This window comes from Phacochoerus africanus, chromosome 2 (genome assembly GCF_016906955.1).
Source record: "Phacochoerus africanus isolate WHEZ1 chromosome 2, ROS_Pafr_v1, whole genome shotgun sequence".
Lineage (NCBI taxonomy): Eukaryota > Metazoa > Chordata > Mammalia > Artiodactyla > Suidae > Phacochoerus > Phacochoerus africanus.
The window spans coordinates 98,703,389-98,726,324 of record NC_062545.1 but is presented as its reverse complement, the minus strand read 5'-3'; the positions used below and the strand labels follow the sequence as shown (position 1 = coordinate 98,726,324).

At 42.4% G+C, this 22,936-nt stretch overlaps 1 protein-coding gene across 1 annotated transcript in view; it reads right to left on the bottom strand.

The window, feature by feature from the left end:
* KATNAL2 (katanin catalytic subunit A1 like 2) overlaps nucleotides 1–22,936 on the bottom strand; it is a 51,644-nt gene that overhangs the window by 16,038 nt on the left and 12,670 nt on the right. Inside the window, exons 6-11 of the mRNA XM_047764222.1 lie at nucleotides 22,841–22,918; nucleotides 18,404–18,502; nucleotides 17,615–17,678; nucleotides 17,302–17,420; nucleotides 9,607–9,698; nucleotides 6,633–6,743 (exon numbers count right to left, since the gene is read on the bottom strand). Of these exons, the coding sequence (XP_047620178.1) occupies nucleotides 6,633–6,743; nucleotides 9,607–9,698; nucleotides 17,302–17,420; nucleotides 17,615–17,678; nucleotides 18,404–18,502; nucleotides 22,841–22,918 (563 nt within the window). The remainder of the gene's footprint in view (nucleotides 1–6,632; nucleotides 6,744–9,606; nucleotides 9,699–17,301; nucleotides 17,421–17,614; nucleotides 17,679–18,403; nucleotides 18,503–22,840; nucleotides 22,919–22,936) is intronic.

Sequence of the window (22,936 nt, the reverse complement as noted above, 5' to 3'; positions counted from 1 at the left end):
CTGGCCCCAAATGTCAAGAGTGCTGAAAATGAGAAATCCCCAATCAGCTCTTCTATCTTAGTCATAACAAGTCTGTACCATTTTTCTCATCAAAATATTACTATTATGATGCAAACTATTGCACTTGGAATGGACAAGCAGTGAGATCCTGCTGTATAGTACAGGGAACTACATCTAGTCACCTGTGATGGAACATGATGGAAGATAATGTGAGAAAAAGAATGTATGTATATATATATAGAGAGAGAGAGCTGGGTCACTTCTGTACAGCAGAAATTGACAGAACATTATAAATCAACTATAATAGGAAAAATAAAAATCTTAAAAAATTACTGTTATGATAGTATTGGTATTATTACTGAAAACTCCATTATATACACAAATGTAAAATACATCTACATATTAGGATAAAGTGAGTAGTAAGTATATTAATGTTGTTAAGAACTAAGATTTTCAGAGTTCCCATTGTGACACAGAGTAAACAAATCCAATTAGGAACCATGAGGTTGCAGGTTTGATCCCTGGCCTCACACAGTGGGTTAAGGATCTGGCGTTGCCTTGAGCTGTGGTGTAGGTCAAAGACATGGCTCGGATCCTGCATTGCTGTGGCTGTGGTGTAGGCCAGCAGCTGTAGCTCCAATTTGACCCCTAGCCTGGGAACCTCCATATGAGGTTAGACAGCAGCCCTAAAAAGCAAAAATAAAACCACAAATACAAAATAATTTAGAGAGTATCCTTGTGGCACAGTGGGTTAACGATCCAATGTTGTTACTGCAGTGGCTTGGGTTGCTGCTGTGGTGTGGGTTCAACCCCTAGTCTAGGGACTTTCACATGCTATATATATATATATATATATATATATATATATATATACTCTGTATGTATGTGTGTATATATATAATAATTTAACTAAAAACCTTGTAATCTTAAATTTGAATGGAAAATACTAGTATGAACTCATGATTTGCCTCTTTTTTTTAATCGAAGGTATTCTTTTAAGTTTATATGATTTTTTCATTATAGTTGGTTTATACTATTTGCCTCTTTTATTTTATTTTTTTAATTTTTTTTAATTTTTTGTCTTTTTGCTATTGCTTGGGCCGCTCCCGCGGCATATGGAAGTTCCCAGGCTGGGGGTTGAATCGGAGCTGTAGCCACCGGCCTACTCGTCGGATTCGTTAACCACTGCGCCACGACGGGAACTCCTAGGAAATATATATAGTTTTTAAAAGATGGAGTTCCCGTCGTGGCGCAGTGGTTAAGGAATCCGACTAGGAACCATGAGGTTGCGGGTTCGGTCCCTGCCCTTGCTCAGTGGGTTAATGATCCGGCGTTGCCGTGAGCTGTGGTGTAGGTCGCAGACGCGGCTTGGATCCTGTGTTGCTGTGGCTCTGGCGTATGCCACGGGAGCGGCCCAAGAAATAGCAACAACAACAACAACAACAACAACAACAAAAGACAAAAAAAAAAACTATATATATTTCCTAGCCCTGCCCAATCATAAGGCCAAGAAACAGTAATAATCCAGTAGCAAGAAGCACCCATAATTATGAGACTGTGGTCTCTAAGTAGTATTTCCCATTAAAGGAAGCAGGTCTCTGTGAATCAATGGCCAGTTCCAGATCTGGAACAGAATATTCAAGTTAAGCCCTGGTCATCTTGTGTAAATGACAAAGAAGCTAGGCCTTGCCAGGCCTAATAGCAGAGGAGGCTAAGAAACAGGGTACTTTTGGATTAATAAATTGGAAGGATGAAGGGAATATCAGGAGGCAATTACCAACCTCTTCCACAGCAGCATGTGAGCTGACAAAGTAGTCTCTGGATTTGCCGTCTAATAGAGTAGCTACCAACCACATGTGGCTACTGGGCACTTGGCTAGTCCAAACTGAAAAGTGCTGAAAGTGTGAAATGTATTCTGGATTTCAAAGATTGAGTATGCAAAAAAAGAATGTACGCTATCACCATAATTTTTATATTGATTATATCAGAAGTGATAATATTTTGGATATACTGGGTTAAATAAAATGTTAACAACATTTATTTTATCTTTTTCTTTTTACATTTTTTTAAATGTGGCCACTAGAAAATTTAAAAGTATGTATGCCTCATATTACATTTTTATTAGCATTGCTGTAGGAAAACCAGTTACAGGATCTTATGAAAGACTCAGAGCTTGGGAAATAGGACAGACATGGGACATTTAGCAAGGACAGGAAGAGAAAAAGAGGAACAAAAAGAGAGGAAGGGAAGAAGGAAAGACAGACTAGTGGTCACAGAACGGGAGAAAATATCTACAAATCATCTATCTGACAGGGGACTGCATATATATAAAATAAATCTTGGAGTTCCCGTCGTGGCTCAGCAGAAATGAATCCAACTAAGAACCATGAGGTTGCCAGTTTGATCCCTGGCCTTGCCCAGTGGGTTGGAGATCCAGCATTGGCGTGAGCTGTGGTGTAGGTCACAGACATGGCTTGGATCTGGCGTTGCTGTGGCTGTGGTGCAGGCTGGTGGCTACAGCTCCGATTAGACCCCTAGCCTGGGAATCTCCACAGGCCGTGGGTGTGGCCCTCAAAAGACAAAAAAAAAAAAAAAAAAGTAAAAGGGTGCAGCCACTTTGGAAAACAGGTTGGTAGTTCCTCAATTAAATAGAGAGTTACCATAATAATTCTATTTGTAGGTATAAAAATAGGCAAATCCACAGAAACAGAAAATAATTTGTGGTTACTTAGTGCTGGGCATGGGGAAGGGAAGTGACTGCTAATGGGTATAGGCTTTCTTTTTAAGGTAAAAAAAAAAAAGTCCTAAAATTGATTAGATGGTTGTACAACTATATAAATATAACTAAAACATTGAATTGTACATGTTAAATGGATGATTGTGTGGCATATGAGTTATATCTCAATGAAGCTTAAAAAAAAAAAAAAAACGAATGAGGTTATACCAAACAAATCATGAGATTATAGTGGGAGAGAGACTGACTAATTTGTTACCACTGGAGTTTGCTAGGGCATAGCTCACGACTTTAAAAGTCAAAGAGAAGAATCCCACTTTTCTAGTATGAATTATATTTCCAGGTAACCAAATATTGGATGGGGGAAAGTTCTAGCATTGAGAAAAATTCCAGCTATTAACCAGAAGGAATGACAGAATCACATCTCTTGTGAAATAAATGATTCAAGAAATCATCAATGGATGCTACAACCACTGATGGAAACTACACAGTGGAGGAACCTGGCCGACACACCTGAACCCACTGCTCAGTCTTGTTATCACCAAAAACAGGACGACAGGGCATTACTTACTTCTGCACATGATGCAATGCGATGTACTCAGCATCGCTGATGAGGTTATGTTCGCCCCCCAAAATTATTCTGATCCTGAATCCAAGCTAGTTAATCTAACTTTTACTGATTTATTTATTTATTATTTATTTTTGTCTTTTTTTGTCTTTTCTAGGGCCACACCTGCGGCATATGGAGGTTCCCAGACTAGGGGTCTAATCAGAGCTGTAGCTGCTGGACTACGCCACAGCCACAGCAATGCAGGATCCGAGCCGAGTCTGCAACCTACACCACAGCTCATGGCAACACCAGATCCCTAACCCACGGAGAGAGGCCAGGTATCGAACCTGCAATCTCATGGTTCCTAGTTGGATTCGTTAACCACTGAGTCACGATGGGAACTCCTCAATCTAACTTTTAGTCTAGAGTAATTACAGGGGTAAGAAGAACAAGCTAAATACTACCATGAGGCTATGATGAGCCACATCCAGAAAGTTAGACTCCGTAGGACAACCTCCCTGGCAATCAAGTCAATGGCAAGTGGGGAGTTGGGGAGGCAGGAGGGAAAGAGTCTGTTTTAGATTAAAAGATACTTAAGAAAACAACCAATTACAAAATGCAAATCTTGTTTGGTTACCAGTTCAGTAAACCAATTGCAAAAAGACATTTTTGGAGCAACATGGGAAATCAGAATATAAACTGGATATTAGATGATATTGAGCAATTACTGTTAATTTTGTTGCAGTTGGTAATGACTTTGTGATAATGTAAGAAAATGTCCTTATTTTTCAAAGATGTATGCTGAAGTATATACATGTGAGAAATAATACGTGAATTGGGATATCGCCTAATATTGCAGCAAAACAAGAGAGGAAGCAGGAATAGATTAAATCAATTGGGCAAGATGCTACTTACTGAAACTGGGAAAAAGTGGGTTCATTGTGCTCTTTTCTCTTTTTTAGTGTTTGTCTATAATTTTCATCATAAATTTTTTTAATGATTTTTTTTAATGATCTTTTTTTTTTATTTCCTTTTTTGCTATTTCTTGGGCCGCTCCCGCGGCACATGGAGGTTCCCAGGCTAGGGGTCCAATCGGAGCTGTAGCCACCGGCCTACGCCAGAGCCACAGCAACGCAGGATCCGAGCCGCGTCTGCAACCTACACCACAGCTCACGGCAACGCTGGATTGTTAACCCACTGAACAAGGGCAGGGACAGAACCCGCAACCTCATGATTCCTCGTCAGATTCGTTAACCACTGCGCCACGATGGGAACTCCTTTTTTTTTAATCCCAGCAATATTTAAGAATGGATAGAGCTTACTGGTTCCCCGTATGCTTTAAGGATGTAATCTTTTTTTTTTTTTTTTTTTGATTTTTTTTTTAGAGCTGTACCCATGGCATATGGAAGTTCTCAGGCGAGGGGTCAAATCAGAGCTATAGCTTCTGGCATATACCACAGCCACAGCAAAGCAGGATCCGAGCCTCGTCTGCAACCTACACCACAGCTCAGAGCAATGCCGGAACCTTAATCCACTGAGCAAGACCAGGGGTCAAACCTGCATCCTCATGGATACTAGCCAGATTTGTTTCCACTGAGCCACAACAGAACTCCCTAAGGATGTAATCTTAATATCAAAGAATCCACGCTCAAAAGCACATATGTATTTGCCATCTGACATGATGAGAGGCAACTCTTTCAGAAAACTCCTTCTCAGCATCTCTACTGTTTTTTGTTTTTTTTTGGGGGGGGGGTATTTTTGCCTTTTTTAGGTCCGCTTCCGAGGCATATGGAAGTTCCCAGACTAGGGGTCTAATTGGAGCTGTTGCTGCCGGCTGACTCCAGAGCTACAGCAACTCGGGATCCAAGCTGCATCTTTGAGCGACACCACAACTCGTGGCAGCGCCAGATCCTTAACCCACTGAGCAAGGATCGAACCCGAAACCTCATGGTTCCTAGTCGGATTTGTTAACCACTGCGCCATGATGGGAACTCCATAAACATCTTTACTTTTGATTGTTTACTAGCTCCCCCCGAACCATTTTATTTGCAGTTTACCCAAAATTGATCACCTTAGGGAAACTGTGACAGCACAGTAACCTCCTCAGGGAAGTCCTACGTACTGGCTGGGAGTGAAGGATCTCTATTCCTCGCTGGGGGGCACTCCCTTCCCAGAACTATGCACGAAGCTGTCCAGTTTTCATATACCCTCCTCTGCTGACTCTCATAGTCCCCCTGAGACATAACTGAAGAGGCTATAATCAACCGTGTTTCAACAGGTGAAGGAATGGAGGTTCTTTCTCTAAAGGACTTCACAGCCACAGTTAAAGGATGGCTCTCTGGATTCAGCTATAACATCGTGTATAGATACCTCTAACTCTGGAATGTAAAATGCGGAGGATCACCTTAGCACATTAGAGAAGTCTTGCAAACGTGAGAAGAGGTGGAGCTGGGACAAAGTTATGAATACAGTTAAAACAACAGATTATACATTGAATGTCATCATCTCTTTCCAGTGACCCCTTTGGGAGCCTGGATGATCAGCATGTCCAAACAGCAGTGTCTCTTTTCATCTTTGAAGGTAGAAACAGAAATGGACACAGTAGGAGTAGAGGGAAAGGTGGCACAAGTCCCAGCTCTGTGGCAAACTGGCTGTTGACTTTGGGTGGATTGACCGCCCTTGACCTTGGTCCCCTCTGCAAATGGCAAGAGTACCATTTCCTTATCTGTCTCCTGTCTTACCTGCAGCTCAAAAGAAACAATGTATATGAAAATAATCTTGGAACTATAAAGGGATTATAATTATTTTTTAAAATACCCTTCCCCAAGTAGATAATGTTTTTCTCTAGTCAGCATCTCTTATTTCCCAATTCTACTTCTAGAATTGTTCTTAAACCACTCTGGGATACAGACTCCAAGAGCAGATTATATTTTCAACTAGAGATTATTTAAACTTCCTATTTACTGCACAACATTAAAGATTTTCCTCCTAACTTAAAAAATTTAATTTGAACATTGTTAAAATCCAAACATATTATTTCTGGAATATTCTTTGCATCCTACAGATTTTAGCATTATATAGTTCTCTGCCAAAGCCCTGCTTAAACAGAGTAAAAAAATCTGGCTGAGTGTCCAATTTCAGTATTGTCAGAGGTAGCCCTGGCCTGTACTCCTCCTGTTCAGGCAAATTCTTTCATGGTCCAGGCAGCAAGGATTAAGGATGTGACCTCCAAGCCTTCAGCTTAATCTTCCAGGGCTGGAACCAAACAAGGATTTTCCCAAAGTGGTCAATATAATAACTTCAACCTGTACTTGGTGATTCACAGAATGTACTCTCTAGATCTCTTACCACGGCAGGTTGGAGGCTGCTAAGACAAACACAAGATCCTCGGAGCGAGCCAGCCCGTCCATCTGCACCAGCAACTCTGTCTTCATCCGCAGGCTTCCTTCGTGTTCGCCCCTAGAGAAAGAGGAGGAGGTGAGATTCTCCCAAGAGGCTTTGCTTCCATGACAAGACTGCACTCACAGCAAGGACTCAATGACGGCAGACCAAGTTGCCTTCTGACAACTAAGCCCTTCCCTGCCACATTCTCAGGAGCTACTCATCCCAGGGCTGGAGAAAACAAGCAATTGGTACTATTTTCAAATAGAGAGCTAAAGAAAGCAAGTAAATGAATATAACGATGCTAAGGAAAAGAAAACCAAAGGTTGGCAGTGAACCTGAAAATAACAGAAGGGGAGATCGTGGCAATGGTAAATTAAATGCAGTCTGGCTGTGTATGGCTCTTTCAACCTGCAGTATTATTATTTTTTGGCAATGCCCATGGCTGTGGAAATTCCCAGGCTGGGAATCAAATTCATGCCACAGCAGTGACCTGAGCCACAGCAGTAACAACACTAGATCCTTAACCCACTGCACCATCAGGGAACTTCCAATCTGTAGTATTATCTATCCTTTTCAAAAATGACTTAAGGAGTTTCTGCTGTAGCACAGTGGTTTAAGGACCTGGCATTACCACAGCTGTGGAGTAGATCAAAGCTGTGGCTCAGACTCCATCCCTGGCCCAGGGACTTCCATATGTTGTGGGTACAGCCAAAAACAAAAACAAAATCAAAAACAAAAACAAAACCAAAAAAAAACTGAACTGGGAATAATCTTTTTCAGTTAAATAACAGGCATTAAATTATTTTACACACTATATTTCTTTTAGTGTAATTTATAAACTGTCCAAGAAGAGAGATGAATTACTACTGTTTCATTCTCTTCTGATAAGAGGCAGGATAAGGACCATGGAAACCACGCTTTCCTTACACAGCCAATTAGAGGCAGTTTTTTGCACAAACTCATCCTCCAATTTCCCCGCCACCACCACTGCCTGAGACCCTCCCACCAAGAAAGAACTCCCTATGCCACAGGACCTATACAGTCAAAATGGGCTCTAAGTCCTGGCCGCATCCACAGGCTCTCATGTAGATCAAGTTAAAAGGACAAAACATGCCTTTCTAGTATAAAATGACATTCAAGTTTTCATCTCTGCCTCTATATGGCGGTAGCAGCTCCAATTAGGTTTCTGGGCATTTTAGAAACTGTGCCCCTTTCTATTTAACTAAAAGAGAAGCCAGTCTCACAGTATAGCTATATACCTATTTAGCATGTCCACAAAATTATTATTCTTTTAACATACTATGACCCCAGAAGTCTTCAGAGCACCTGTTCTTATTCCCTGACCCTTGGAAGACTCTGGTTTTAGTGTTTAACTTCCAGACAAGGAAATGGACGCACTCAAGGCTAATAGATGAAGTTTCCAAATTAGTTCAGTCAAAGCTGTGGAGGGCTGCTCTGGGAACAGAGATGGAGAGAGTGGATGTTAGAGTGTTACCACAGTAGGGCAGGCCAGGCACTCGGGGCTTTGCAAAGGGCATGACCACTAGGGTGGTCTGGTAGGTTCCCAGCCAGGCCCCTGTGCAACTGCCTGCTCCCATCCAGCCCCCTTTGGAGAGGCAGAGTGCCCAGCCTGGGGCTAAGTCCCCCCTTAAGCCACAGAAATAGTTGCTTTTCAATCAATGACATGAATCCCATGCATCTTGGGAGCATCTTTTTTCTTCTTCTTGTAGTGGCTGCACCTTTAGCATATAGAAGTTCCCAGGCTAGGAGTCAAATCTGAGCTGCAGCTGCCCACCTACACCACAGCTGCAGCTACGCTAGATCCAAGTCACATCTTCAACCTACAGCTTGAGGCAATGCCAGATCCTTAACCCACTGAGCAGAGCCAGGGATCGAACCCGCATCCTCACAGACACTATATCAGATTGTTAACCCATGGAGCCACAACATGAACTCCTCTGGGGCTCATCTTGATGGTTGTTTTTCCCTGCTGGGAAAACGATTTGGTTCTTTTGGATTTATTTTTTTAGCATTGCCCACAGCATGCAGAAGTTCCTGGGCCAGGGATCAAACCTGCACCATAGCAGACCTGAGCCACAGCAGTAACAATGCTGGATTTTTAGCCACTAGGCTACCAGGGAACTCCAGGGAAATGGTTTTTAATAAATATCATAAATTATCTTCCAACAAGATAATGCTTTTTATTACTATTAGTTCTGCCTTCATGATAGACCATTAGAGGCCATCAATAAATACAGCTGTGTTGAGATTTCCCCCAAGACCTGTTTTTTCAAGCCAGGGATACCAAATTTAGTAAAAAGTTTCAAAAAAAAACCTCTGATGAAGACAAAAAGGCATTTTTTAAAACACACACACACATACACACACACTGCCTCATTACTGTCTGGGATGTGTTCTTCCTGCTGGGGACATTAGCAGACACTTAATCTTTAGAGATAACTTATGTGACATTTAAAATCGGGCAGGCTGAACCACAGTCTGGTGTCACAGAGAAGTGGTGCCTTCCCTGACTTCACACACTTTGTCAAGGACCACCTCCCGGGACTTGGCCCCAGGCAGCCCCTCTGGCTCCAGGGGAGGTATTCACACGTGGCTATTTTGAGCCAGCAGGGCCCTTAGGGCCACCTGAGATCATGGGGCTGGTGATCTTCAGGCCTGAAAACCATTCTGCGGGGAAGCGGGGGAAGGGCGCATGACATTTCCTCCGGTTATAAAAACTACTTAAATCAGCTATTCAGTTAACAGGATCTAATTTAAAGACCTTTCCGTGTGTCTGCAGAAAATTTGTGGGCTTGTTAATAGGCTCATTCTGCTGGTAAATGTCGATGGGCTTCCGACCATCAAACACACTTATGGCAAGAGGGAAGAAGTGATGACCAAAAAAAAAAAAACCAAAAAAACCCTGTCTGTCTGTTACCCAGGAGCTGTGCCTCTGTGACTCATCACTGACTCCAGCTCGTCCAGGAAGATGGTGGAGGGGGCGTGATAGCGGGCAAGTTCAAATAACACCTGGGTGGGAGAAAAGCAAGCATGTGTTCACATTCATAAGTTCTCAGATGCTCCCAGAGATTAAAAGCTTAGGACGGCTGTGATATTAAGCATTTATGCTAAACTCTGGTATTTCATAGTAACCGTTCATTGTTACAATTATTTCTCTCTAGCACTACCCCGTGGGGTTGGATGGTCCAATTACTTCCATTTATCACTTGATAAAATTAGAGTCAGAGAGAATAAGTGGTTAGCTCAAGGTTGCTAATCACGAATGGGAGAGCTTAAGATAAAACTCAGTTCCTGAAGCTTCCAGTTAGTTAACCCCTGGGACACCGCCCACTCTGCCGCCGCCGCCACCGCCACCGCCACGACCGCCGCCGCTGCTACCGCTTCCAATAACATGTTCCATATGGACACAGAAACCTTGGAATATGTAAAATCATTGAATGCTCTTTTCCTGAACATTTAGGGGCAATAAGAGGGTTATTCTCAGGAGGAAGAACTAATTGCAGGGGAAGGATAGAGTTCCAGTCGTGGGTAAGAAGAATTTTGGCTGAAGAATTTTGCCCCTTTCTACACCTCAAATTACTCCATGAAGTCCTTAGCACTGCTGTTTGGTAAACTCAGGTGCTTGGAGGCAATTCCCAATGGAATAAAATGTTCCATCCCAGAATAAAATATTATAGACTGAACAAGAACAAGAAAGCAACCAGCAAGAGAACAGACATATAAAAACAAAATAAAGAGCTCTAAAGGGAGATGTGGTTGTGATGAAGAGAGTATAAAAACTATACCTTTTTTTTTTTAAACCCCGAAACTGATCTCTGGAGCACCATATACAATTCTTCCCCGTTTGATCAGAGAAAGCATTAGAGATTTAGAAAAGAATAGATGTCCTTTAATAGGCATAAGGGATTTGCTCTCCGTATACTTTGCACTAGCAAAGCATCACAGAATAAACCAGAGGGGAAGGGCTCAGAAAAGGCCAGGGTGTGTGCCATGGTCAAAACGCATCATCCTTTACAAGCCTCCCTGTCCCTGAGTGGGAACCTCCTCATCTTCACCCCTGCTTATGTGTGCAGTGCCTCCATGATCCTGCAGAAGGGTTTTCCTTTTACAGCATCCTGTTTCATTGGGCCGAGACAATTGGCTCAGCCTAAGGAGCTAAAGAGACCAGTGTCAATGCTGGGACACTCATTGCAAATACCTTTAGACACAACAGACACCATCTCATAAGAAGCAGATAACCTGTCTATCTGTCACAAAAAAGCTCAAAGGATGCTGTTGTTTTTTGTTTTTGGCCATGCCTATGGCATGTGGAAGTTCCTGAGCTGGGGATCAAATCCACACCATAGCAGTGACCCAAGCCACAACAGTGGCAACGCCAGGTACTTTAACAACTAGGCCACCAGGGAACTCCAAAGGGCATTTATTAAGGATATTAAGGATGATTGCAACATCGGCAATCTACCCAATGAAAAAAGGAAATTAGAACTCTTTTAGGAATTCCTGTTGTGCCGCAGTGAGTTAAGGACCTGACGTTGTCTCTCTGAGGATGCAGGTTCGATCCCTGGCCTCACTCAGTGGGTTAAGGATCTGGTGTTGCTGCAAGCTGGCAGATGCGGCTTGGATCCATAGGTGGCAGATGCAGCTTGGAACCAGTGTAGCCATGGCTCTGGCTCAAATTCGATCCCTGGCCTGGGAATTTCCATATGCCTCAGGTGCAACTGTAAAAGGAGAAAAAAAAAAAAAAACTCTTTTAGAACCACGCATTTTGTTTGTTTGTTTTTTGTCTTTTTGCCTTTTCTAGGGCCGCTCCCTCGGCACATGGAGGTTCCCAGGCTAGGGGTTGAATCGGAGCTGTAGCCACCGGCCTACGCCAGAGCCACAGCAACGTGGGATCCGAGCCACATCTGCAACCTACACCACAGCTCACGGCAACGCCGGATCGTTAACCCACTGAGCAAGGGCAGGGACCGAACCCGCAACCTCATGGTTCCTAGTGGGATTCGTTAACCACTGCGCCACGACGGGAACTCCTAGAACCATACATGTTTTTAAGGAGCTTCCCAAAGTGCAGAGAGACCAAGAGGCTCGATAACACCAAATATCCCACTGGAAGGAGGACCACACCTGGAGCCCAGGTCTCTACATGGACCACACCACTGCTCTTCCACTAGTAGAGAAGATATGGAATCCTGGGTAAGTGCTGTGGAAGCATTAGTCTAAAATTTTCAAAAGTACTTGGAGGAAGTTAAATCATACATGGGGTAGGGGGAGGAATGTTGAAAGATGTAAGCGCCAACAGGTGTATGCATTTGCTAAAGAGGCCACTCAACTATTCAATAGCATCAATTCTTAAGAGGCATGAACATTATGAGGGGAGGGAGAAACACGACCAAAGGGTTCCCTATAAATAACTCTTTAATCGGAATAGAAAAAGAAACAAATGGTAGGAAAGCTTTTCTGATTTAGGGGAAGGTCTTGAAGGGCTTTCTTTACCTGAGAGCTTCACAGTAAGAATCTTGACAGCAGGACCAAGATTTTCCAGGTGAGGCTCTAAGAGCTCAGAAAATAGAATAATTTTGGAAAGGCTAGACAATAAGATCCTTCAAGGTTAGCAGAGGTTATCTGTTTTCCTTTTAAATTATTTTTTAATATCCAAAATAAAAATGTATTTCACAGAAAAAAAGAAATACAAATACTTTCTAAACCTATAAGAAGATGCTCAGATTCATTCAGAATTAAAGACATGCATACTTGAACACTGAAATATTACTTTCACTATCAGGCTGGCAAATATTTTAAAGTTTGTGTACTACATGGTGTTGGCCAGGGTGTGGAGAAGCAAACAACACATGTGACATGTGAGCTAGTGCAACCCTGTTGGCAGGGAATTTGTCAGTCGGTGGTTTTCTTTCCTTCTGACCAAGTGGCTTACTTCTAAGAAATTGTCCTACACTACTCTATGTGCAAAGACACACATATAGTAAGACTCTCCACTGTAGCTTTGTTCATAATAGCAAGAGACTGGAAACAACCTAAATGTCCATTAAGAAAACACTGGCTACACACATTTTGGTGCACCCATGCAGTGAAACGCCATGAAGACACATACAAAACACATTCTATTTATCCATAATAGTGTGGAACAATATCCAAGTTACAGGGGGTTTTTTTGCTGTTTTTTGTTTTGCTTTTTAGGGCTGCATTCACCGCATACGGAAGTTTCTAGGCCAAGGGTTGAATCGGAGCCGCAGCTGCTGGCCTACACCACAGCAACAGCAAAGCGGGATCCAAGCTACATCTTCAAGCTACACCACAGCTCATAGCAACACCAGATCCTTAACCCACTGAGCAAGGCCAGGGATAGGAACCCACATCCTCATGGATTCTAGTCGGGTTCAATACCACTGAGCCACGACAGGAACTGCCCAAGTTATGTCATTGAATGTGAAAAACCCACAAGGTACAGAAAAGTATGTGTAGCATGTTCCTACTTATATTTTATTGTTTAAAATTTAATTTTATTGTAGTAGAGTTGACTTATAATGTTGTATTAGGTTTAGGTACACAGCAAAGTGAATCAGTCATACATACAAATATATCCATTCTTTTTTCCCATATAGGTTATTACAAACTATTGAGTAGATTTTCCTGTGCTATACAGTAAGTTCTCACTAATCCTCTATTTTATATAGTAGTATGTGTATGTTATTTCCACCCTCCCAATTCTTCCCTCCCCACAACAGTTTCACCTGTGGTAACTATGAAACTGGTTTTGAAATCTGCGAGTTTCTGGTTTTTTGTTTTTTTTTGTCTTTTTGCCATTTTCTTGGGCCGCTCTCGCAGCATATGGAGGTTCCCAGGCTAGGGGTCGAATCGGAGCTGTAGCCACCAGCCTATGCCAGAGCCACAGCAACGCTGGATCTGAGCCGCGTCTGCAACCTACACCACAGCTCACGGCAACGCCGGATCCTTAACCCACTGAGCAAGGCCAGGGATTGAACCCGCAACCTCATGGTTCCTAGTCGGGTTCTTTAACCACTGCGCCATGAGGGGAACTCCTTTTTTTTTTTTTTTTTAAATAAGTTTTTGTATCATCTACTTATAGTTTAAAAGGAAGAGAGATAAAGATACAGCTGTTGATGTTAATGTAGATATAAATAAATGTTCTGGAAGTCTGCACCAGCAATCATGGTAGTTTCCTCTGGGGAGGGGGGCTCGGGGTCTTTTCTTTTTTTTTCTTTCAGGAAGACTACTTTTTAAAATATATGGTAAAGGAAGGGGAGAAATTGGAGGTGGAATCATTTTCTCACTCTTAGAAGTCTAATGAAACAATACTGAAGCAGAGGAAAACTTTAATAAAATGCTGGCACAGAAGGGAGCATTCTCGTTAGATGAATTTTCTGGCTATTCAACATTAACAAGAAAATCTATTTAGTTTAAATCCTTGTTAAGAATATTCATAAGGAGTGCCCGTCGTGGCTCAGTGGTTAATGAACCCAGCTAGTATCCATGAGGATGTGGGTTCAATCCCTGGCCCCGCTCAGTGGGTTGGGGATCCAGTGTTGCCATGAGCTGCGGTATAGGTTGCAGACACAGCTTGGATCCCGAGTTACTATGGCTGTAGTGTAGCCAGCATCTACAGCTCCAGTTCAACCCCTAGCCTGGGAACTTCCATATGCCATGCGTGTGGCCTTAAAAAGACCAAAGTACAAAAAAAAAAAAAAAATTTCATAAAACATCTGAATTTCTTCTTCTGCCTGAGTGAATCCTATCCAGGAAACATTATGGAATCTCTCTGCAAACCCCTTGATGTGTTTTGTACTCAAAGTTCTAAACATAACTCTTCATAAGAGGAAATGAATCTAATCTGATTCTGGGGACATCTTGTAAGGTTTTTTTTAATTTTTATTTTTTGTCTTTTTTTTTTTTGCTTTTTTTTTAGGGCTGCACCCTCGGCATATGGAAGTTCCCAGGCTAGGGGTCTAATCAGAGCTGTAGCTGCTGGCCTACACCAGAGGCACAGCAGTGCGGGATCTGAGCCGTGTCTGTGACCCATACCACAGCTCACAGCAACGCCGGATCCTTAACCCGATGAGCAGAGCCAGGGATGGAACCTGCAACCTCATGGTTCCTAGTCAGATTCATTAACCACTGCACCATGATGGGAACTCCCCATCTTGTAAATTTTGTTGTTCCTTAGCACACAGAAATGGAATGTTAAAGAAAAAAATCTTCTGGTGATAAGAATTCTAGTTCAATAAAAAAAGACAATTAATGCCATTTGTAGCAACAGGGATGGAACTAGAGATTCTCATACTAAGTGAAGTCAAGTCAGAAAGAGAGAGACAAATACCATATGATATCACTTATTTGTGGAATCTAAAATATAGTATAGATGATTCTATCTTAAAAAACAGAAACAGGGAGTTGCCGTCGTGGTGCAGTGGTTGACGAATCTGACTAGGAACCATGAGGTTGCGGGTTCGATCCCTGCCCTTGCTCAGTGGGTTGGCGATCTGGCGTTGCTGTGAGCTGTGGTATAGGTTGCAGACGCGGCTCGGATCCCGCGTTGCTGTGGCTCTGGTGTAGGCCGGTGGCTACAGCTATATGCCACAGGAGCGGCCCAAGAAATGGCAAAAAGACAAAAAAAAAAAAAAAAAAAAACCCAGAAACAGATCATGGGCAAGGAAAGCAGACTTGGGGTTCCTGGGGTGGGGAGGGAGTGGGATGGATGGGTTTTTGGGGGTTTTTTTGGAGGCAAACTGTTATATTTGGAATGGATGAGCAATGGGGCCCTACTGTACAGCACAGGGACATGTGTGATTGGGTCACTTTGCTGTACAACAGAACTTGAAGAAATATTGTAAATCAACTATACTTCAATAAAAAAAAAAGAATTCTAGTTCATTGGATTTAAGATGTCTGAAATCTAACTAGCTAGAACGACATGGAACTCATAACTTTAAGGTTAAACTCCATCTGGTATCAAGTTAGACTCTAGATGAAGAAAAATGAAATAGAAGATGTGAACATAGATTTCCAAGAATTAAAATCTGGTAGGGATGATAAGAATTTATAAAAACTTACACATTTGAAGTAACTTGAGAACAATACCCAAGTAAAAAATAATAGGTTATTTTATGTAAATCGATCCTTGGAAATATTTTATTAATCACTTCTAATAAGACATAATATTTTGAAAATGAGTCTACTCAAGGCAATGTCATTTAAGCATAATTTTAAGTTTCTTTTCAGAAAATATATCATATTTATGTTTATATTGACTATTTATCAGTCATCCTATAGAGTACAATAGTTTACAAGCATTTCTGAGCAGGACCCACTTTAAATTGAGGCTCAAGTCAAAAGCAGGTCTTTTTATAAGGTCACTGGAAGATACAGTAAAATTTTATAATATAAAACATACCATATGATAAATGAAAATATTGTAAAAATGGAAACAATCTCTTAAAAGAAGAAAACAACGCTACAGGCTATGGGCACTTCAGAGGAAGTTGCTCAGAGCATCTGAAAGAATAATTTTCAAGTTTCTTGATTCTTCCTTAGAGTATTTAGGGACTAGTATACCATAATAGCCTCTCAATAAATGTTAACTGAATGTACTGCCCATACTTAATAATAAATGCTTCCTTTACATTTCTTTTTCTTTTACGCCAAGCCCCTGGCATGTGGAAATTCCTGGGCAGGGAGTCACACCTGTATCACAGCAGAGACCCAAGCAGCAGAGTGACAATGCTGGGTCCTTAACCCACTGAGCCACAGAGGAGCTCCAGTAAAAGCTTCTTGAGTGAAGAAAAATAGCCCACTTCAGAGACCCTTCTCTTCCAGCTTCCATTCCTAAGTTGCATGAATCCAAAAAAGGGCTGTTAGGAGTTTCCATTGTGTTTCAGCAGGTTAAGAACCTGGCAGAATGTCCAGAGTGAGGATGCATGTTCCATCCTGGTCTCATTTAGTGGGTTAAGGATCTGGTGTTGCTGCAAGTTGAGGCATAGGTCACAGATGCAGCTCTGATCTGGTCTTGCTGTGGCTGCAGCTCCAGTTCAATCCCTAGCATGGGAAATTCCATATGCCACAGGTATGGCCCTAAAAAGGGGGAAAGAAAAAGAAAAAAGGGCTGTTGGTCAAATTACCAAAGGAAGGGAGACTGTGTTTGCTGATGGCAGTATGACCAATATCCACATACAGTAGTCCATCCACCCCCTGGGCTTTTGGTAATTAAGATCCAGGATAAATTCTGCCAGAACTTATTCTATTTTTTATTTTTTAAAATGATTTTATTTTTTTCATTATAGTTGGTTTAGTGTTCTGTCAATTTTCTACTGTACAGCAAAGTGACCCAGACACACACACACATGCATATAAATATATACACATTCTTTTTCTCACATTTTCCTCCATCATGCTCCATCACAAGTCACTAGATATAGTTCCCAGTGCTATACAGTAGGATCTTATTGCTTATTCACTCCAAAGGCAATAGTTTTCATCTATTAACCCCAAATTCCCAGTCCATCCCACTCCCTCCCCCTCCCCCTCGGCAACTACAAGTCTGCAGATCTTATTCTAAAAAATCAAAATCAAGAATCCCTACCCGAACAAGTTTTTCTGAATCTCCTCTCCATTTGCTGACAATGGTAGATGCAGAAATATTAAAGAAGGTTGTTTTGCATTCCGTAGCCACTGCTTTGGCCAGTAAAGTCTTTCCTGTACCTAGGACACATGTGGATAAAATATGAGCGGCCCTGGAACTCTGTGGCTCTGCTTACAGACAGAGGCAGTCACACAGGCAAAAAAGGAGGTAGTCAGTCAGCTGTCACTGCCCCAGCCCTGATTCAAGGACGGATTGGGTAACATCCACCACACACACGCTTAAAACCAAGACCAAAACAGAAAGATTCCTTTACCTGGAGGTCCATAAAGCAGCAGTCCTTTCCAGGGGGAAAGAATTCCTGTAAACAGCTGTGGGTACTACAGAAATAAGGAAAAATGATGAGGTTTTGGACCTGTATGTCCGTTTACATGCCCTTAGCACAGACCAGGTAGGGAGGCAAGAGCCAAACATGGCACAAGTCTAGGTCAGGCCCTCCTCTTCTTTATGTGTTTAAAGATCTAGTCATTGGTTAATTATTCATTCTTTTTTTTCTGGCCACGCCCATGGCATGCTGAAATTCCCAGGGATTGAACCCACACTACAGCAGTAACAATGCTGATCCTTAACCCACTAGGCCACTAGGGAACTCTGACGCCCTCCCTTTTTTTTTTAAAGCTATCTAGTCTTAGAACCTGCAAAAAGCAAAGCCCCAGATGATGGGGGTTTGGGGAGCTGTGGGGAAGATCTATACAAACAAAGATGCTCTCTCCTCTGGGAGGTATTTAAAGTATATTTTGAGGGAGGCAGGCCAATTTGAACCTATAGGAACTGACAAACTGTATATACTATGGAGTATTAGATCTTAAATTACCTCTAGAGCAGACTTCTGATCTGCTCCCAACCAATATGTAAGATGATTTCAAATTGCCTAGAATGGACTGCACCTTGGTGCTCCAGTGTAGATAATGTACTGTGACACAGGCAAAAAGTTAACTTGTAGGCAGAAAGTCACCCTGTCCTTCTCTTCCTGATGGGTGTAAGATGGACGGCTTGTCCAATGGACAGTGAAAGAAATATCTCCCAAGAGGCTTCCCATCCTTACCCTTATAGGATACACAACAGCTTCTTTGACTAACTGCTTGGCTGCATCGAGGCCAATAATGTCATTCCACTTTATGTTTGGATTATGGAGATAAATGTCCTGCAAAGCACAGTGGATCATTTTGTTAAAACTAATGTTCTCCTCTTCGGGTGTAATAAACATGGGAGCAGAAGAATAACTGACTTACAACAGGGCATAAAGTGCTTGTCAGAAAAACTTTACATATTAGATATATGCATATATGTGTGTGTGTATATTTATTTTATCCTTAGATATACTTATTTTATTCTACTGAAAACATTTTTTTTCTTTTTATGGCCATGCCTGTGGCATATGGAAGTTCCCAGGCTAGAGGTGGAATCTGAGCTGCAGCTGCAGGCCTACACCACAGCCACAGCAACATCAAACTGGAGTCATGTCTGGGACCTACACCACAGCTTGTGGCGACTCCAGATCTTTAACCCAGTGAGGGAGGCCAGGGATCAAACCCACATCCTCACTGACACTATGTTGGGTTCTCAACCCGCTGAGTCACAATGGCAACTCCTATAGAATGTGTGTGTGTGTGTGTGTGTGTATATGTACACACACACACATACACATACACACACACACACACACACAAATAATTTGGGGTTAGTTCACCAAAGGGATGCCATGAAAATATTCAGTAATTTTTCCCCCAAGAAGATACTGCTGATAAAATATGGTACTTTTAGAGTTAAAAAAAAAATTCCTAATGATGGACTGTATCTTTCTTTAGTCAATAGCAAACCATGCTGATTTATGACCATAATCAAAGCTACAGAATATGCTTCAAATTACGCTAGCTTTTATTCCAAAACAGTTCCAAGCCAGTGCCTGGCCTCTCTCTTGCTCCTTGATCTCTAAAATACTTTAATTTGTTGCATAAAAGAGATAATGCTCCTCTGAAACCAATTTCTCTTTTTCCCTAGTGATCGCTCCCCACTTCCATCAGGAGCAATTGCTTCTACAACATCCAAGGAAGCCAACAACCAAGCAAAAGTGCAGTTTTCCTCACAGTGAAGAGCCCTGTAGCAATGAGAGTGATCAATTAGGGTGGCTTGTACTGATAACTAATTTACAGTTTCCAAACTTCAATTTCACTGGATGCTCAGAAGTCACTCAAGGGCCTCTCTCAGGAGAAGCTATTGTGGGCAAACTGAACATCTAGAGTGTTACAACCAAAAAAAAAAAAAATCTCCCTTCCAAAGTCATTCTGAGCAACTACAGACCAATCTGGAAACTACTTTTATATTATTTAATTTTTAAATAAGCAATACAAGTACAAAGTTCAAAAATATAAAAACACACTTAAAAAAATGCCCATGAGATGTTATGTTCCCACTCCTGTTCCCTATCCCCTCAGTTCCCTCTACCATGGGTGAAAACTTTTTTTTGTGTGTGTCTTTTTAGGGTCACTCCTGCGGCATATGGAGGTTCCCAGGCTAGGGGTCAAACTGGAGTTGCAGCTGCCAGCCTATGTCACAGCCACAGCAACGCAGGCTCCTTAACCCACTGAGCAAGGCCAGGGATCAAACCTGCATTCTCATGGATACTAGTCGAGTTTGTTACCACTGAGCCACAGTGGGAACTCCTTACTACTTCTATTAGAGAAACTATTTATGCAGGTGATTTTGGCATTGCATGATATGTATGATCCATTCCTGAGGGAGATGACAGAGAAAAGCTCTCAGTCTTCCATAACCTTGGGAAAACCACCCTGTTTTTAAAGGATGGATCTTCATGCTGGCCCACCAGACACTCATGATTTTTTTTTGGCCTCACTTGTGGCATGTGGACATTCCTGGCTCAGGAAGATCAAACCTGAGCCACAGCAGTGACCCAAACCACTGAGTGACAATGCCGGATACTTAACCTGATGAGCCTCTTGGGAACTCCTAACCACTCATTATTACACTTTTTTTGGAAAAGCTTTGCACACAACAGGGATTCATCTACCTTGGAGTTGAAAATATCCATAGACAATAGCAATATTTCTTGCCCCCTTCTAGAACTGACATTGAATTTCACATGGTAGTGTTTAATTTCCCAATAGGAAGTTCCTTCTTACAGTAATCAAAAGTTATGGGTCAGAACTCAATAGAAGTACCTTATGAGGTAGTGAGCTCCCTGTCCCTGTAAGCATTCAAGCAAGGCTAGAGACTACCTCCCTTGGTACTGTAGAAAGGATTCCAGATAGAATCATTTCAGGCCACTTCCACTCTACAACTTTATCATCACTAGTCATGGTATCCTTTTGCAAAACGGTAACAAGAAACTATTGATTTGGAGGCCTACAAAATGTTTTTCTGGAGTTCCCGTTGTGGCTCAGCGGTTAAGAACCTGACATAGTGTCTGTGAGGATGTGGGTTTGATCCCTGGCCTCAGTCAGTAGGTTAAGGATCCGATGTTGCCACAGCTGCTGCATAGGTCACAGGTGTGGCTCACATCTGGTGTGGCTCAGATCTGGCATGGCTGTGGCTGTGGTGTAGGCTGGCAGCTGTAGCTCTAATTCAACCCCTAGCCTGGAAACCTCCATATGCCTCAGGTGCAGCCCTAACAAGAAAAAAAAATTATTTTTCTCTGTTGTCTTAGGCATTCCATTTACCATGGCCTGGCTCAATCTCTCATCCTCTTTCACTGGTAATCACTTCTGACTCGTCTGTCTCCATTTCTCTGAGCCTTCCACACTGTCATTAGAACAAGCTATCTGAAAGCACATTTGATTATCCCATGCTCCTGATGGATGCCTTTCAAAGGATTCTTTGTCTCCTACAGGACAGGTGCCAGCCCTAGGTCCTATCGACAGCACCGCTACTCAGGAACCCCAGCCTCTCCCTTCCGCCCCATCTCCCACCATTCCTGGCATCCCACTTGGCTCCCCAGAAACACTGTGTAAAGCTCTGCAATTTCACAGTCTGAACTTTTGCCCAGGATGCCTCTCTCCACCTTCATCTACTCTTTTTTTACCTGGCTGTTTCCTATGTATCTTCTTCCCTAACACTTTCCCTGCTCTTTGGTGCAATAACATCCATACTTTATAATCTCTAAGGGTTGCACAAGAAACCCTTGTGGGCAAGGATGGCGTTGATTTGCTCACCTTTGTGTTTCCAGCCTCCACGACATGTTTGATACATCAGAGGTGTGCAGAGGACACCTGCTGGGCTGAGCCCTTCATGACCACCCTGTAGTTTTTGCATCTTTTTTTCTTTTTATGGCCACACCAGCAGCATATGGAAGTTCCTGGGCTAGGAGTCTAATTGGAGCTGCAGATACCAGCCTATGCCACAGCCACAGCAACACCTGATCTGAGCTGCACCTGTGACCTACACTGAAGCTTGCAGCAATGCCAGATCCTCAACCCACTGAGCAAGGCCAGGGATTGAACCCAAATCCTCAGGGACACTACATCGGTTTCCTAATCAGCTAAGCCATGATGAGGACTCCTTGCATCCTCTCTGAGCCTTCCTGAGTTTAAGAAGTCTTTTGTTAAACATGAGATCACTGGAGGAGTTCCCGTCATGGCCCAGCATTAACAAACCCAACTAGTATCCGTGAAGGGACGGGTTCGATCCCTGGCCTCACTCAGTGGGTTAAGGATCTGGCATTGCTGTGAGCTATGTTGTAGGTGGCAGATGTGGCTCGGATCCTGCATTGCTGTAGCTGTGGTGTAGGCCAGCAGCTACAGCTCTAATTAGATCCCTAGCCTGAGAACTTCCATATGCCTCGGGTTTGTCCCTAAAGAAAAAAAAAAAAAAAAGAGAGAGAGAGAGAGATCACTGGAAATTACAACTATCTCCTATGATTCAAGAACCTATTCTACTCCCAAGGAACTTGCCCAAAGTCACACACTTAGGAGGATCTAGAAATCAAACCCAGGTCAACCTATTCCAGACCTGTGTCATTAACTATTAGACTTCACTGCCTTTAGGTTTGGGGGCAGGGGAGGAGAAGCTTGAAAAATCAGTAGTCTCAATGGCAACATCTTTCCTACTAATCTGTTTTTTTCATGACAATTTCCAATTATGAAATCAGACTCCAACATCTCTATTTCTAAGCTTAAACTGTTTAAGCAAGACACAGATGTGCTCTTTCCTTCTCTAAGAAGCTTTCTTTCCTTAACTCTTGGCTCAGCTCTAAAACCTTTCACCTGTCCCCTCCATTTGAAGTCTTTCTTTCGGTTTTCTTGGCCTCTATAGTAGGATGGTGGGCTCTTTATATTGTAATTTTATGATTCTATAATTTATTTATCATGCATTATTGTGCCTCTAAACAATATGAGTGCCTTCGCAAGTGGGGGCACTTTATAAATAAATGATCATATTTATTGTTATTAATAAAAGCAGCAGCCCACAATGCTCCAGGAGCCCCAATCCGCCTCCGTAAATTTGTGAATTGAATATCAGATCTTACCCGACTCACCACGGCTGCCAATTCTCGCATCTCACTGTTCATGCCAATAAATGCACTCAGAGGTTTCAGCAATCGTTCCTGACGAGGGGAATATAA